The sequence below is a fragment of the Oncorhynchus nerka genome, linkage group LG3 (genome assembly GCF_034236695.1).
Source record: "Oncorhynchus nerka isolate Pitt River linkage group LG3, Oner_Uvic_2.0, whole genome shotgun sequence".
Lineage (NCBI taxonomy): Eukaryota > Metazoa > Chordata > Actinopteri > Salmoniformes > Salmonidae > Oncorhynchus > Oncorhynchus nerka.
This window is the reverse complement of record NC_088398.1, coordinates 17,720,471-17,736,287: the sequence shown is the minus strand read 5'-3', so window position 1 is coordinate 17,736,287 and position 15,817 is coordinate 17,720,471. Positions and strand designations below refer to the sequence as shown.

At 44.9% G+C, this 15,817-nt stretch overlaps 1 protein-coding gene across 1 annotated transcript in view; it reads left to right on the top strand.

Annotated features, from left to right (window-relative positions):
- The window catches only part of LOC115103064 (DENN domain-containing protein 4B-like), a 35,085-nt gene extending 20,852 nt beyond the window's left edge, over positions 1-14,233 (top strand). Inside the window, 23 exon segments of the mRNA XM_029623685.2 lie at positions 1,845-2,086; positions 2,212-2,278; positions 2,988-3,046; positions 3,232-3,376; positions 3,689-3,864; positions 3,987-4,087; positions 4,361-4,576; positions 4,780-4,925; positions 5,165-5,298; positions 5,496-5,610; positions 6,541-6,876; positions 6,991-7,135; positions 7,287-7,439; positions 8,720-8,957; positions 9,074-9,237; positions 9,240-9,355; positions 9,515-9,795; positions 10,167-10,317; positions 10,417-10,656; positions 10,767-10,866; positions 10,952-11,117; positions 12,233-12,291; positions 12,393-14,233. Of these exon segments, the coding sequence (XP_029479545.2) occupies positions 1,845-2,086; positions 2,212-2,278; positions 2,988-3,046; positions 3,232-3,376; positions 3,689-3,864; positions 3,987-4,087; positions 4,361-4,576; positions 4,780-4,925; positions 5,165-5,298; positions 5,496-5,610; positions 6,541-6,876; positions 6,991-7,135; positions 7,287-7,439; positions 8,720-8,957; positions 9,074-9,237; positions 9,240-9,355; positions 9,515-9,795; positions 10,167-10,317; positions 10,417-10,656; positions 10,767-10,866; positions 10,952-11,117; positions 12,233-12,291; positions 12,393-12,538 (3,696 nt within the window). The 3' untranslated portion in view covers positions 12,539-14,233.
- The last annotated feature ends 1,584 nt before the right edge of the window (positions 14,234-15,817 follow it).

Genomic DNA, 15,817 nt, shown 5'->3' with positions numbered 1-15,817 from the left:
CCAGTGTTAATGCATTAATATATGGGCTGGTTTACCGAAGTTGGGCAGTGACGTCTGGTCCTGGATCTGCCTCTCTCACGGCAGACAGTTTTCTCGTCTTCCTGAAGAAAAAAAAAAGGTTTCGATTATCATTATGACAAGAACGTGACATGGTTCAAGATTGATTGGCATATGTCATGATATTAAGAATTTGAGATTAGTGTAGCATGTTCTTAAAGCTGTTTTGTATGTTTTTTTAACTCACCTTTTTTGCTATTCTTTGAGGGATAGATGGCACACTCCATCCGTGAGTCATTACGTCCCTCTCTGCGTTCTGAGAGTAGTCCACTGTTTGGGACAGAGAGTCAGTGCTGTCTCTCTTTGTATGGATCTTTTAAGACAATGAAATAACTTTTAGACTACTTTGAAAGTTGAGGCGGAAACAGGTATAAAAAATAAAATAAAATACTTTTCAAAAAATGTCTGTTCCTCCATACTGTATTAACCGATGAATAGAAGGGCTCGTTTACCAAAATTGGACAGTGGCGTCTGATCCTGAATCTGCCTCTCTCACGGCAAACACATTTCTCGTCCTGCTGAAAATAGAACATGTTTTATCACCATGAACATGACATGGATCAAGAATGATTAGTATATGGCATCAGATTAAGAAATCTGAGATTTAGCTATCGTATTAAAACAACATTTTCATATGATTTCTTTACATTTACAGATCTTGCTCTTCTTCGAGGGACAGACGCACTCCGTCCACGATTCATTACGTCCTTCGCTGCCTTCTGAGGGTGTTTCACTATTTGGGTCACAGAGTCAGGGCCTTCTCTCTCCTTTGTATGGACAAAATTAAACAACTCTCAGCCAAGACCATTCTCAAATTTGCATTAATTTGAAACAAAACAGAAAAAGTTTATTACAGAACATCTGTGTTATTAATAATTACAGTCTTCTATATTGGCTGGTTTACCGAAGTAGGGCAGTGGCATCTAGCCCTCGATCGGCCTCTCCCGCGGCTGACAATATTCTCATCATCAGAAACTGCACTCCTTCGGGTCATGGACACACTTAGTCGTCGATTCATTGCTTTGTTGAACAGAGGGTCCAATGAATGTGTGATATCAGCTTGAAAAAATCTGCAGAAATAGCAAGTTTGTCTCTTCAAAGGATTTTTCACAGACTGACAATTTTGGAATATGATGTTCCATTGATTTTGTTTGATGATATAGTAATCATCACTATGGTAACTCAGAACTCATCTGATTATGATCAGGGAATCAGCATCACGAGTGATGACATCACAGTGACACGCCAGTGATGCCACCAGTAAGGAGTATGTTGCTAATTCTATGGTTGCTACAACAAAATATAATTCTAGAACCAAATGAGCTGAATTATTTCTAATTCCACAAAATGCCTATGACCTACGGTGGCTGACAAGGTTCAGAAATACACACTCACAAAGAAATGTATATCAAGTGTGAGATATGAAGATTGCCAAATCCTAATGTTCTAATGTTGATAAATACCAACTATTTGTTGCTTGACTTGTGTGTAGTTATTTACCAAAGCAGCTATTCAATATCATGCTTGCCTACCTCAATTACAAGTTTTAAATTGGCCCACTGTATAGACTATCTGTGACAGCAGCAAGAAGCTATAAAAACAACAACATTGAGATGCAAATGACTTCAGTATGAACTCGCTCACAGTTTAATTAAAAAAATGTAACTCCACTATTTCTCACAGTATCTAGCATTTGCTAAATGCTAACTGGTTACACAGTTCAAAGCATCTAGCGTCAGCTGAATCCTTACTTCTTAACACTCCCGTGTCTCCTCTTCCCGCCCCAGGTTTATGGTGCTGCCATCCAGTTCTACGAGGCGTTCCCACGGGAGAGCCTCTCGGAGCGGCAGAGCGTCCGTCTGGGCCTGGTGAGCGTGGTGGACCGGCGGCCTATCACCAACCGCACCCTGCAAGTGAAGAAGAGTGTGTGTGTTCTCTCCCACTGGCCCTTCTTCACCGTCTTCCAGAAGTTCCTCACCTTCGTCTACCGATACTCCATCTCCGGACCCCACGTGCTGCCACTTGAGAAGTCAGTGGTCCTTCATGGCAAATATCAGCTATGTGTCTTTATAAACCTAAACTGGCTAATCTACTGGCTAACATACCTTCAGCCTATTGGCCATTGATTATTAACATGAACTCTGCTCTCTCCAGGCACATCTCCAGCTTCATGCACAACGTCCCGTTCCCCTCCCCTCAGCGACCTCGCATCCTAGTGCAGGTAGGGACACCTGTCTTTAACTCAATTCACATTCTCCTTGTTATCTTTATTCCTTATTAACACATCAAAGCACTTTAAAGCATCAGACGGGTGGAGTGGAAAACCTTGCTAAGCATTGGTTTAGCTCAGGGCTATACAGAAGGCAGCATTAAAAACACCTAATTCAAGTAAGGCATGACTGTGATTATTAGCTGAATCAGGTGTTTTAGTGCTAGTTTAGAACAAAGTCTTGCTCTGTGTGCATTACAAGCGGAACCTCAGCTTGAGTTCTATTTGAGCTTGACACCAGTAGCATTGTGGTGTTTCTCACTAAAGATTTGACTTCCTCCCCCACAGGAAATGGGCGTTTAATGAATTGATGGTTTCACTGGTTAGTGTGTGCAGATGGACAGGGTAAAAATAACACCCAATCAAAACAATCAATAATTTACTGTGGATTTAAAATAATTTAACATCACTGAATGATCCTTCTGGCTCTAGAAAGTAGAAACGATTGTTTAAGTTGTTTGGGGATTTCTAGAAAACTCAAATTGAGTCTCATGGGGCTTTTCAAACTTGATTCCTAATGGCTTGTTTCAAATCAACATATATCAATTTGGTGAATGGTGGTCTATGAAATTGAAGCATGGCTAAACTTTCTTCCTTAGACCTATAGATTATTGTCCACCATGTTGGTTTGTCAATGAAAAATGTTTGTGTGTCATTTCAGCTCTCCCCCTATGACAACCTTCTCCTCTGTCAGCCTGTCTCCTCCCCCTTACTACTCAGGTCAGTACAGTAAATCTGCATTAGGTCGAGTCGCAATAAACTGTAGTGGAATGCGTTCTTCTGCGCTAGGCTCTATTGTTCCAAACATGCCTTAGTTTCCCCTGAGGGATTTCTATTATCATATTGAAGTGAATCCATTAAAACAATAATTAATTGATAAAGAGGCTGTTCTTTTCTGTTTGTAGTGGTGCCAGCTTTGTGAAGCTGCTGCAGAACCTGGGCCCTGAGAACGCCTGTGTCCTGCTGCTGGCCGTGCTGACGGAGCACAAACTACTGCTACACTCCCTCCGCCCCGACGTCCTCACCTCCGTCAGCGAGGCCCTGGTATCTGTGAGTCACACACACGCCAAACCTACACACACACACACACCACCATACACACATACAAAGACATATACGTACACACACTCATTCCAAGGGGACGGCAGGTAGCCTAGTCATTGGTGCGTTGGGCCAGTAACCGAAAGGCTGCTAGATCGAATCCCCAAGCCGATAAGGTAAAGATCTGTCGTTCTGCCCCTGAACAAGGCAGTTAACCCACTGTTCCTAGGCCGTCATTGTAAATAAGAATTTGTTCTTAACTGACTTGCCTAGTTAAATAATGTAAAAAATAAAATAAAAGAATGCACTCTATCCCTCTAGATGACGTTCCCTCTGCGTTGGCACTGTCCGTACATCCCCCTGTGCCCGCTGCGGCTGGCAGACGTACTGTGTGCCCCCATGCCCTTCATTGTGGGCGTCCACTCCAGCTACTTTGACCTCTATGACCCCCCTACTGACGTGGTGTGTGTTGACCTGGACACCAACACCATCTTTCAGTGAGTACACTGACCTTGAAGTCCTGGACCAGAATGCAACTGATGGAAGAGGAAGCAACAAACCAAACATACGCACGTTTGAAAGGATGAAGTCCATAGTTTTGTTTTCTCTTCTCCTGCAGAGCAGAGGACAAGAAGCCGTTGTCATGGCGATCACTACCAAGGAAGCAAGGCAAGATGCTGGTGAATACCCTCACCAACTTGATGAAGACACTGGAGAAAAGTGAGTGATGGCTGGAGACCATGCATGACATGCATTCTCTTCTCATCCCCCTTCTTTCAATCATTTTACATAATCTAGCCTACTTATTCTGAAGCCCATCTAGGGACTGATGCTGGAAAATGAGTACAAGCTAAAACATATTGGTGCAATACATCTGACTCTTGATAATTCTATGTGCCAATGCTTTGTATCTTCATCATTTTCTCTCTGTGCCTCTCCACCACTACCCCCATTTCCATCACTTTCCCTCTCCCACACATTCCCCTCCATCAGTCTACACCACTGGCCAAGAGGAGGCCACCCTGGAGTTCCTGCTGACGGACTATGACCTGATCTACGGGCGTCAGAAGCAGCTGGAGCTGGAGATCCAGGAGGCCTTCCTGCGTTTCATGAGCTGCCTGCTCAGGGGCTACCGCGCCTACCTGCTGCCCATCACCCAGGCCCCCTCAGACAGGACCACCGACTGCAGCTCCCTCTTCAACCTGCAGGGTCAGTGTGGGTGGGAGGGGGTGGTTGCCTGTGTGTGTGACTCATATTTTTTTAGATGTACACAAATATTATATAACATTCTAGCTGAGTATGTGTGTGTGTGGGTGTTTTACCTCACCTACTTACTGTGTCCATAAGCAACACCCCTGTGAATCTAGTATTTTAATGTGTGTCTGAAGTTAACCCCTCCCTGGCTCTTGCAGGCTTCCTGAAGTCTCGTGAACGCACCCACCAGAAGTTCTACACCCAGCTGACCAGGACCCAGATGTTCACTCAGTTCATCGAGGAGTGCTCCTTCGTCAGTGATCGCCACGCCTGTCTGGAGTTCTTCGACGAGTGTGTCCAGAAGGTCAGAATCACATCTTCTTGTTTTACAGGATGTTTAGTGACGCACCATATCTTATGGAAGCTTTTAGTGTGTTGATTCTAATACTGAAACCGGATGAGCCTTTTTGTATTTGCACAACTAATAGAAATGTGTGTGATCCCATTCCTGCCCTCTATGTTGTCAATGTTTGTGTATTTCTGTGTATGTGACCTGTGTTTGCGGCGTGTGTGTGTGTATATTTATGCGGTGTGTGTAAGCAGTCGGATGTGGAGAAGCCTGAGGAGGTGCGTCTGATAGACCTGGACGAGGCCCACAGTGGGGAGCACACGGTCTTCATCATGCCCCCAGAGGAACCCCAGGAGCCAGACGGTTCAGAGTGCCCCACTCACTACAGGTAACACAGGCTCTACATATAGCAGAGTTGGTGTTCACTAAGCTTCTCAAAGTAGGGCTGGGACTAGGATCAGTTTAGTCTTTTAAATTATAACGAATAAGAGGGTTTATCTGATTCTAGATGAGCACAAATAAGGGCCCCGGCACTTTATTCTGTCTGATGCTGTGACCAGTGACAGCGTGTTTGTCTGTTTACAGCTATGAGACATTCCCTGTGCTCTGCATGGATCTGTTTGACCAGCCTCAGGACCAGCTACGTGTCCCTACCAAGGGGAGTGCCCCCAGCAGCCCTGCCCCGCGACGGACTAAACAGGTACAGACCCCAACATGCTGCGCCAGAGCCCCTTAAAACACACTGCAACCCCGTTGAAAGCCAACACAACTATACAATAATATTAAGAGGCTGACTCACGCAGTTTAATTTCAATCTTTATTATTTTATTAAGGGCATTACCCTGCCTGCAAATCAAAACAAGTGATGTACTGGGCCGTACGCACTACCCTCTGTAGTGCTTTGTGGTCGGAGGCCGAGCAATTGCCATACTAAGAAGTGATGCAACCAGTCAGGATGCTCTCGATGTTGCAGCTGTTGAACCTTTTGAGGACTATTTGTGTTGTGTGCCTCCCCCCAACCCCTCTTTTACGCTGCAGCTGCTCTCTATTTATCATATCTGCATAGTCACTTTAACTATACATTCATTTACATACTAACTCAATAGGCCTGACTAACCGGTGCCTGTATGTAGCCTCGCTACTGTTATTTTTCACTGTTTTTTTTTACTTTGGTTTTTATTTCTTTACTTACCTATTGTTCACCTAATACCTTTTTTGCACTGTTGGTTAGAGCCTGTAAGTAAGCATTTCACTGTAAGGTCTTACACCTGTTGTATTCTGCGTACGTGACAAATAAACGTTGATTTGATTTGTATTAGCATCAATCAACTTGATCTGTTCAAGACTCCCCAGTTAGCTTTATGATAACCCAATTTCCACAGCTAAAGAGGGAACATGCTTCACTGTTTTTCTGTGCCATTTTGAATTTAATGAGCATTCATATTTCATCCTTCATTCAATATTTAAAAGCAGGAAGCACAGTGGCGGCTGTGTATTTTGGGTGAATACCCCAAGCACCCTTCAGGGTTGTTAAGTTCTCCTACTAGGACACATAGGAACCACATTATTACGGCTTTAGTAAATCTAGATTGGATGACCTAACTCCTCTGTATCCCTCTCTCTCCTTTAGGAGATTAAGCTGGCACAGAAGCGGGCACAGATATACTCGGCAGTGCCCGACATGTGGTCCAAATGCCTGCTGGGCCACTGCTATGGGCTGTGGTTCATATACCTGCCCACCTTTGTGCGGGCGGAGAGTGCCAAGGTGCGTGCCTTGCAAACGGCATACGAGGTGCTCAAGCACATGGAGACCAGGAAGGTGGTACTACCAGATGAGGTGTGTTACAGGATCCTGATGCAGCTGTGTGGACAGTACGGGCAGCCTGTGCTCGCTGTTAGGGTACTTCTGGAGATGAAGAAAGCTGGGATCACACCCAACACCATCACCTATGCATACTACAACAAGGTGAGACATTATTTACTTCAATTAAAAATAGAGTTGAATCCCGTCTGTGATCCCATCTGAAGTGTTTTTTTCTCTCCATATTGACTCCCCTCTGGCTCGGCCCTCTCTCCTCAGGCAGTGCTGGAGAGCAAGTGGCCCTCCACCAATCAGGGTGGCCGTCTGCGCTGGGCCAAGTTGCGCAACGTTCTGATGGCCGTGGCGCAGTTCAGACAGCCAATCAAACAACGGCTGAAGAGTGGTTCAGTACGCTCGCGGACAGGTCAGGACATATTTACATGTTATTTGTTTTTTACTATTGTTTGTAACAATAAATAGTCATTGGTTTTAGAGTGGCCTTTTTAATGGTTTTAATTCAAATCATTATATATGTTAAAACATTGAGGTGAAACATGTTTTGTCTTTTTAAAAAGATACAATGGACAGTAACCAACGGTCCCGCCCACAATCTAACCTGATTCGTCAGTCCAGCTGGAGCGGCCTGAGTGAAAGCTCCAGCCACGAATCGCTGACGGGGTCTATGGTGAAGAGCAACAGCCTGAACAGCATGAGAGGCTCAACAGACAGTGAGTGACGGATATATATTTTATAGAAATAGCACGGTCATTGGAATGTTATATGGCATTGAGGAGTACACCAACTCAGTCACCGGTTTCATCAATAAGTGCGTTGACGACGTCGTCCCAACAGTGACTGTACGTACATATCCCAACCAGAAGCCATGGATTACAAGCAACATTTGCACCGAGTTAAATGCTGCCGCCTTCAAGGAGCAGGACACTCATCCGGACGCTTATAATAAATCTTGCTATGCCCTCAGACGAACCATCAAACAGGCAAAGCGTCAATACAGGACTAAGATTGAATCCTACTACACCAGCTCTGACGCTCGTCGGATGTGGCAGGGCTTGCAAACTGTTACGGACTACAAAGGGAAACCCAGCCGTGAGTTGCTCCCTCAATGTGAGCAAGACAAAGAAGCTTATCGTGGACTATAGGAAAAGGAGGGCCGAACACGCCTCCATTGACATCGCTGGGGCTGTAGTGGAGCGGGTAGAGTTTCAAGTTCATTGGTGTCCACATCGCCAACAAACTATCATGGTCGAATCACACTAAGACAGTCGTGAAGAGGGCACAACAACACCTTTTCCCCCTAAGGAGACTGAAAAGATTTGGCCAAAAGTTTTACAGCTGCACCATCCAGAGCATCCTGACCGGTTGCATCACCGCCTGGTATGGCAACTGCTCGGAATCCGACCGGAAGGCGCTACAGAGGGTAGAGCGTGTGGCCCAGTGCATCAATGGGGCCAAACTTTCTGCCATCCACACTGCCACTAGGTCAGAGGAAAGCCCAAAGTCATAGACTGTTCTCTCTGCTACCACACTGCAAGTGGTACCGGAGTGCCAAGTCTAGGTCCAAAAGGCTCCTTAACAGCTTCTACCCCCATACCATAAGACTGCTGAACAATCAATAAAATGGCCACCTGGACTATTTCCATTTTTACACTGCTGCTACTCACTATTTATTATCAACGCATAGTCACTTTACCAGTACCTACATGTACAAATGACTGACTAACCTATACCTCCACACATTGACTCGGTACCGGTACCCCCAGTATTTTCACTTTATTTAGTAGATATTTTCTTAACTCTATTTCTTTAACTGCATTGTTGGTTAAGGGCTTGTGAGAAGCATTTCCCGGTAAGGTCTACTCCTGTTGTTATTGCCGCATATGAGAAATAAAATGTGATTTGATTTAAGGTTTAATGTAACATAACACTCTCATCAAACAACTGTGTCTAATGTTTGGGAACCACCCTCCTAACAATTTCCACCCCACAGAGTCTAAGCTCTCAATGAAAGCGGTGCTCGGGAACCCAGGTGCCAATGGCTGCAGCAATCCTGCCTCCCGTAAGCCCCCCGTGGGGCCACGAGACACCACCACCCCTTCTCCCTTTCCCCCTGGTGGTGTCCTGGTGCGCCGCGACCAGGTGTGCCTGTCCACCTTCTACAAAGACTGTGCCGAGACGGCCGTCTCTGACCCCGACTGCAGCTGCCAGCCTGAGGACAGAGACGGCAGGTGAGGGGGTGGAGAAGCTGGGACTGATATGTTCTGGTATGTTTTTGGATTACAGTTTGAGTATCACTCAGATATACTATAAGAGTATGTCTCCCATTCCTCTGTTCTCAATGTAGGCCACCTGGGCCGAGAGACACCGTGAGCCGCAAGGCCGTGGACGAGAACTACAATAATGTGTCACCGCCGAGTCGGGGAAGCCTGGCAGGGAAACTACAGCAGCTGCTCACACCTACTCGCCATCGAGTCTCGGGGCGGCGGGCCGCAAGTGTAGACGCTCGGCGCTCGGGGGTGAAAACGGGCCGGTGCGCAGGGTGTCGGAACAGAGGCTGTCCCGAAAAGCCCAGGTGGCTGAGAGCCTACTGAAGGCTAAGGAGAGGCTCTACACTGCTACCTCTGAGGTGAGGGGACAACATGTGGGTTGTTGTAGCTTATAGTCTTACTCTACTGTATTGCCCAAATGATTTAGTTTACTGTGGTAAAATGCATTTGCAGATGTAGGGAGAGTTATCAAACCTGTCAAAACGTGCTTAATGTTTCTCCATCCTTTTCCTCTGTAGAGTTCTCTGTCGGTGGGGAGTGACGTCGACCTTCCTGAAACCACCAATTTGGCCTTTCCTCTCCGCAAGTCCTGGGACACCAACCAAGAGGGAGCGGGACTAGAGGTGTTGATGTCGAGCTGCTCCCTGTGTCGGAGCTGTAACTCCCTGGTCTATGATGAGGAGATAATGGCCGGGTGGACGTCTGACGACTCCAACCTCAACTCCAGCTGTCCCTTCTGCTCGACCACCTTCGTCCCCCTTCTCAACGCTGAGATTTGTGACCTAGGACCCATCAGCAGGTAGGACTACTCCTCTCATCACCCTAACATTTAGGTGTGTCTCAAATGACACCCTATTCCCTATATAGTGCACTACTTTTGACCAGGGCCCGTAGAAGTCAAAATCCCTTCATTTTGACTCCTATTCTTATTCAATCTGTCTATTCAGGGCCATGTGCAGTTCTCACCATATGTATTTGGAAAGTGAAGCTACGGTTTTACTTTCTAAATACATATGGTGAGGACTGTGTAATGTATGGTGAGGACTGTGTAATGTATGGTGAGGACTGTGTAATGTATGGTGAGGATTGTATGGTGCGGACGGTATGATGTATGGTGAGGACTGTATGATTCTTAAACAGATTTTTTTTTAAACAAAACGCTCACCACAGCCTGGAACGTACCAATTGGAACATGGACGAGGAGGTGGAAAGCGCAGCCAAGTCCCCTGGTGACCAGGAGGCCATCCTGGGTCACAACGGTGTGAGTGAGGACTCCAGCTCTGAGACCAGCAGTTATTCTGAGAGCAGCAGCGCTACCATGGTACTCTACCAACACTGGTTTATTTCTCATCTTTATCTGTTGGCTTCTGGGAAATATTCAGTCTAGCTATACCCACAGTTAACGTGTTATTGACTCCAGGGATCATCGGTGGGCGGGTCGCCCCAGGTGACGGTGGCCTACCTGAGCCCATTGGTGCTGCGCAAGGAGCTTGAGAGCCTGCTGGAGAACGAGGGTGAGGCGGTGCTGTCGCAGGGCCAGCTCCTGGACAGCCACTCCATCATCTTCTGGAACATGGTTTGGTACTTCCATCGCCTGGGCCTGCCCAGCAATCTGCTACAGCTGGTTCGCTCCTCACCGCTGGCCAACCAACTAGCACAGGTAACTCCACTCCCAGGCTTTTCTTGGGGCCTAGTGATTAATTATTAGCATTAGTATATTACAATACATAATGTCCTCATACTAATGTTGAGCTCCTATCTGTGTGTCAGACTTCAGAGAACTCCGCAGTGAGGGTGAGGCTGCTGTGGGACACACTGACCCCTGACACAGACTACTGGCCCCCCCTCTACATCCTGTGGAGGATACACAGTAAGATAAACACGTTATTCACTTGGAAATAGTCAGATGATACAGGTTCAGATCCTTTCATGAATTACATCTCTCACTCACTCAGGTGGCGTACCCATGCGGAACCACAGCTGGCGGAGGCACAACCACCCCTTCACCCTGGCCTTCCTGGAGGAAGTGCTGCGCTGGGTCGGCATGAACGAGGTACACAAGGGAATCACTCTCTTCCTGGAAACCATTGCCAAGCAACCAGGCACGCCCAAGATACAAAGGTGAGTGCAGGAAATTGCCTCTGAATCATCAATTGTTGATAGCATTTTTTGTTTGTGTAAGTAATCGTGTCTTCAGAAAGTATTCACACCCCTTTACTTTTTTCACATTTTGTTGTTACACTCGGAATTTAAAATGGATTTTTTTTTAAATTAAAATTGTCACTGGCCTACACACTCATTAATTAAAAATGAAAAGCTGAAGTGTCTTCAGTCAATAAGTAATAAACCCCTTTGTTATGGCAAGCCTAAATATATTGAAAAAATATATAAATGCATGTAAAGTGTTAGTCCCATGTTTCATTAGCTGTTTGCAACAAGGCATTAAAGTAATACTGCAAAAAATGATGTGGCAAAGCAATTCACTTTTTGTATTGAATACAAAGTGTTAGGTTTGGGGAAAATCCAATATAACATATTACTTGAGTACCACTCTCCATATTTTCAAGCGTAGTGGTGGCTGCATCATGATATGGGAATGCTTGTAATCATTAAGGACTGGGGAGTTTTTCAGGATAAAAAAGAAACAGAATGGAGCTAAGCACAAGAGGAATACCTGATTGTCTGCTTTTCACCAGCAGGATAATAACCTAAATCTATACTGGAGTTGCTTGCCAAGAAGACAGTGAATGTTCCTGAGTGTCCGAGTTAGAGTTTTGACTTAAATCTACTTGAAATCTATGGCAAGACCAATGAAAATGGTTGTCTAGCAATGATCAACAACAAACTTGACAGATCTTGAAGAGTTTTGAAAAGAATAATGGGAAAATGTTTCACAATCCAGGTATGGAAAGCTCTTAGAGACTTACCCAGAAAGACTGACAGCTGTAATTGCTGCCAAAAGTGCGTCTTCAAAGTATTGACTCAGGGGTATGAATACTTACGTAAATGAGATATTTCATTTTCAATTAAATTTCTAAACATGTTTTTACTTCATCATTTTGGGGCATTGTGTGTAAATGGGTGAGGAAAAAATCAATTTAATCCATTTTGAATTCAGGGTGTAACACAACAATGTGGAATAAGTCAAGGGGTATGATACTGTATTTTCTCAAGGCACTGTTTTGGTTATATGATTGCACAATTGTGATCGATAGTACTTTGTGTTGTGTGTCCAGGAGTCTGTACAGAGAGATGCTCTTCCTCACGCTGGCTGCCATGGGTAGAGATCACGTTGGTAAGCAGCCTCTGACACTTTAAACACAGTTGGAATACTAGAACTTCACTATAGTTTCAAACCAACCAGGCTTATTGCTTACAGCACTTTCTGTCTTTTAGCTGCGTTTGATAAGAAATACAAGGCTGCGTACCAACGGCTGAGTGGCTCCTTGGGCCGCGAGGAGCTCCGCAGGAAGCGAGCCCAGCCACCTAGCCCCAAGGCTGTGGACTGCAGACGGAGCTTCCTTCTGCCCCTCGAGTGCTAATACCACCTGCAGGCTCCACCCACTCCAATTCAGATCCGCCCCCATCGCTGCTGCCTCCGCTCCCTAGAACACTGATACCCAGCTGCCAAGAAGAAGGGATTGGAGAAGTTTGACCGAAAACAACAGACAGAAAATTCTGCCTTCACTTTGGACTTCTCTGCTGTGCTGCCACCTAGCACAGCTTGGCCACACTATAAAAGCCCCCTGACTATGTAACCACACCTCACTATCCTTGTTTATGTGAACCCGATATCTACATTTGACCTTCATTAATTTCCATTGTGCAACTGGCCTTTGGACAGCTTCCTCAATAACTAAACACAACCCTCTCGTCCTATAGTTTGGCTACAGGGATTATTGGACCTGGTACATACAGCCCAGCCCCCTTGGACTTTGCTCATTGCTCGTATATACATGGCCTCTGCCTCACCACTATAACTCATACTGGTTTGTAGGTCATAAACCATGCATTTCATTCGTATGCAACATGTAAGGCATATTACCGACCTGCGATCTATGCATTCAATGTGAATATATTCTATAATTTGCATTGCTTTCAGACAGAAAATCTAATGAGTGGGAGATGTCTAGTGATCCTTGATGTGATGGGAAGTGTCTATCATCGAACTGTAACATACATTACATTGCAAGGGGGTACATGCCAATCACTCACAGTCACAGTCAAAACCTTTAGATTAGATCGCATTTCATGCCTCTCTTGCTCTTTTTCACCCTCTGGAATGAATTCTGTCAACTGGACATTGGTGGTAAAGTCTATCACTTTGGGATGAGACTGCTTCAGCAAGCCAATCCAAACGAGGATGTTTACTCTGGGAGAGGATGATGTTGAATATCGACTTCGGGTGAGGATATCTTCTGGAGGATTATGTCAGCTCAGATGTCGAATCTGGGAGAGAATTATGTCAACTAAGAAAGGATGATGTTGACTGGGGGAGGATGATGTCAACTCTGGGAAAGGATGATGTCAAATCTGGGAGATGATGTCAACCCTGGTAAAGGAGGATGTTGACTGGGAAAGGATGATGTTTCCTATTGATTTTTGGAGAGTATGATGTTAACTATCGGTTTTGGGAGCAGATGGTGAGCTGTGGTGATCAGCAATGTAATGGTTTGATCACTATCACTATGGTTTCCTTAGTGTGTGTGTTTTCCAGCTCATGGTGTGGAATGGGGCTATGGTCAAACTTTGGGTATGGCAGGAAATAGCCTATGCAGAGTTGCCAGAAATGCTAACATCCGGTTTTCAGGGATACAGTATTTCCAACCTGACGGAAGTGGGAACTCTGCTCAGGCGTCTTTCAATGCCTGCAACATTAGGTTAGGCAGTAAGTGGAGGGGGGTGTGACTGGGAACAGACACTGACAGTCAAGGAGAATCCACGAGTCCTATAAAACCCCAGTCCTGCACCCCTACATCACAACCAGGAAGGACGTTTCATACATGGACACACACATACATATTGCATACAGGATTTATCAGTTGTTTTGTGTTTTTTAATTCCCTGTACTGTTCTTGTGAATTTGAAGTGTGCTTGGGGGTTCTCAGTTCAAGAACTGATTCTCAGTGATTGAGGCATTTGTTGCAGAAAGTGGCTGACAGAAGAATAAAAGAAAAACGTGTAGAAGGGGGGTTGATTATGGTATGTAAACGTGTAGAAGGGGGGTTGATTATGGTATGTATTGATTATGGTATGTAGAAGGGGGGTTGATTATGGTATGTAAACGTGTAGAAGGGGGTTGATTATGGTATGTATTGATTATGGTATGTAAACGAAAGGGGGTTGATTATGGTATGTAAACGTGTAGAAGGGGGTTGATTATGGTATGTAAACGTGTAGAAGGGGGTTGATTATGGTATGTAAACGTGTAGAAGGGGTTGATTATGGTATGTAAACGTGTAGAAGGGGGTTGATTATGGTATGTAAACGTGTAGAAGGGGGTTGATTATGGTATGTAAATGTGTAGAAGGGGGTTGATTGATTAAACGGTAGAAGGGGGTTGATTATGGTATGTAAATGTAGAAGGGGGTTGATTATGGTATGTATTATGGTATGTAGAAGGGGGGGTTGATTATGGTATGTAAATGTGTAGAAGGGGGTTGATTATGGTATGTAAACGTGTAGAAGGGGGGTTGATTATGGTATGTAAACGTGTAGAAGGGGGGTTGATTATGGTATGTAAACGTGTAGAAGGGGGGTTGATTATGGTATGTAAACGTGTAGAAGGGGGGTTGATTATGGTATGTAAACGTGTAGAAGGGGGGTTGATTATGGTATGTAAACGTGTAGAAGGGGGGTTGATTATGGTATGTATGATGTGTTTTCTCATGTTTTACGCGTATTTACCTCATCTCATACCTCTTTTCCCGTGTTAAACTGGAGTGATTTGTCTGGGAGGATGGTCCACAAGGAAATGACTGTGATGGACCTTTAGTAGTAGTAGACTGTGATGGAACTTGAGTCACACATCACCAGTTTTTCATTCACCACACATTGAGGCCAGTAGTGGGTTAAGAATTTTGGGCAGAGATCAAAGTTCAGAAGATCCAGTTGAGTGGAAGGGTTTAAGGAGAGGAAGGTACTTCACTGTGGAGCACATACTTACCTACTAGGTTCTTGTTTTCATGTACAGTACTTGTGAGGCCTTTTCCCCTCTTAGTTTAACACTTTATTTGTTGTTCGACTTTGTATATGAAAACAAATTAATTGCACAATGGACTTTTCATTTTCTTTCAATTTCATATGATGTTGCCACACTGTTCAATGCCTCTGTTTACCGTCATACCTTGTTTTTGATCTTGCAGTGTTATATAGCAGAGTCACGAGAGAACGCCTTGTGTTCTGCCTTTGAAGATTGTGTGAGTGACAGAAATTATTGTCCCACCTGGGAAGTAAAGCTGTATTTACAACTAGGGATGTGAAGTTGTAGCGAGAACAATTTTCAGATCTCATATTTTAGTCCTGAGGGTGAGATATATTTCAGATGGCACTGATATCATTGTGAGTCTACCCATATATCATTAAAGTACAAGGGAGACATTGTTTGCACACAGCCATCCAGTCAACAGGGATATACAGACTGGAGCAAAGCATTGAGCATTCTCAGTCAGTAGAGGGCAGTAGGGCATACAGAGTCCAGTTCTAGCCATTGGTAGGGTGAATTGGGCTTGATCATGCTAAGGCAACCCTGGTCTTGGAATTGACACGTCTTTAGTAATAACATGGTGGGAACCTGTTTATTCAAATTGCCTATCAATGGT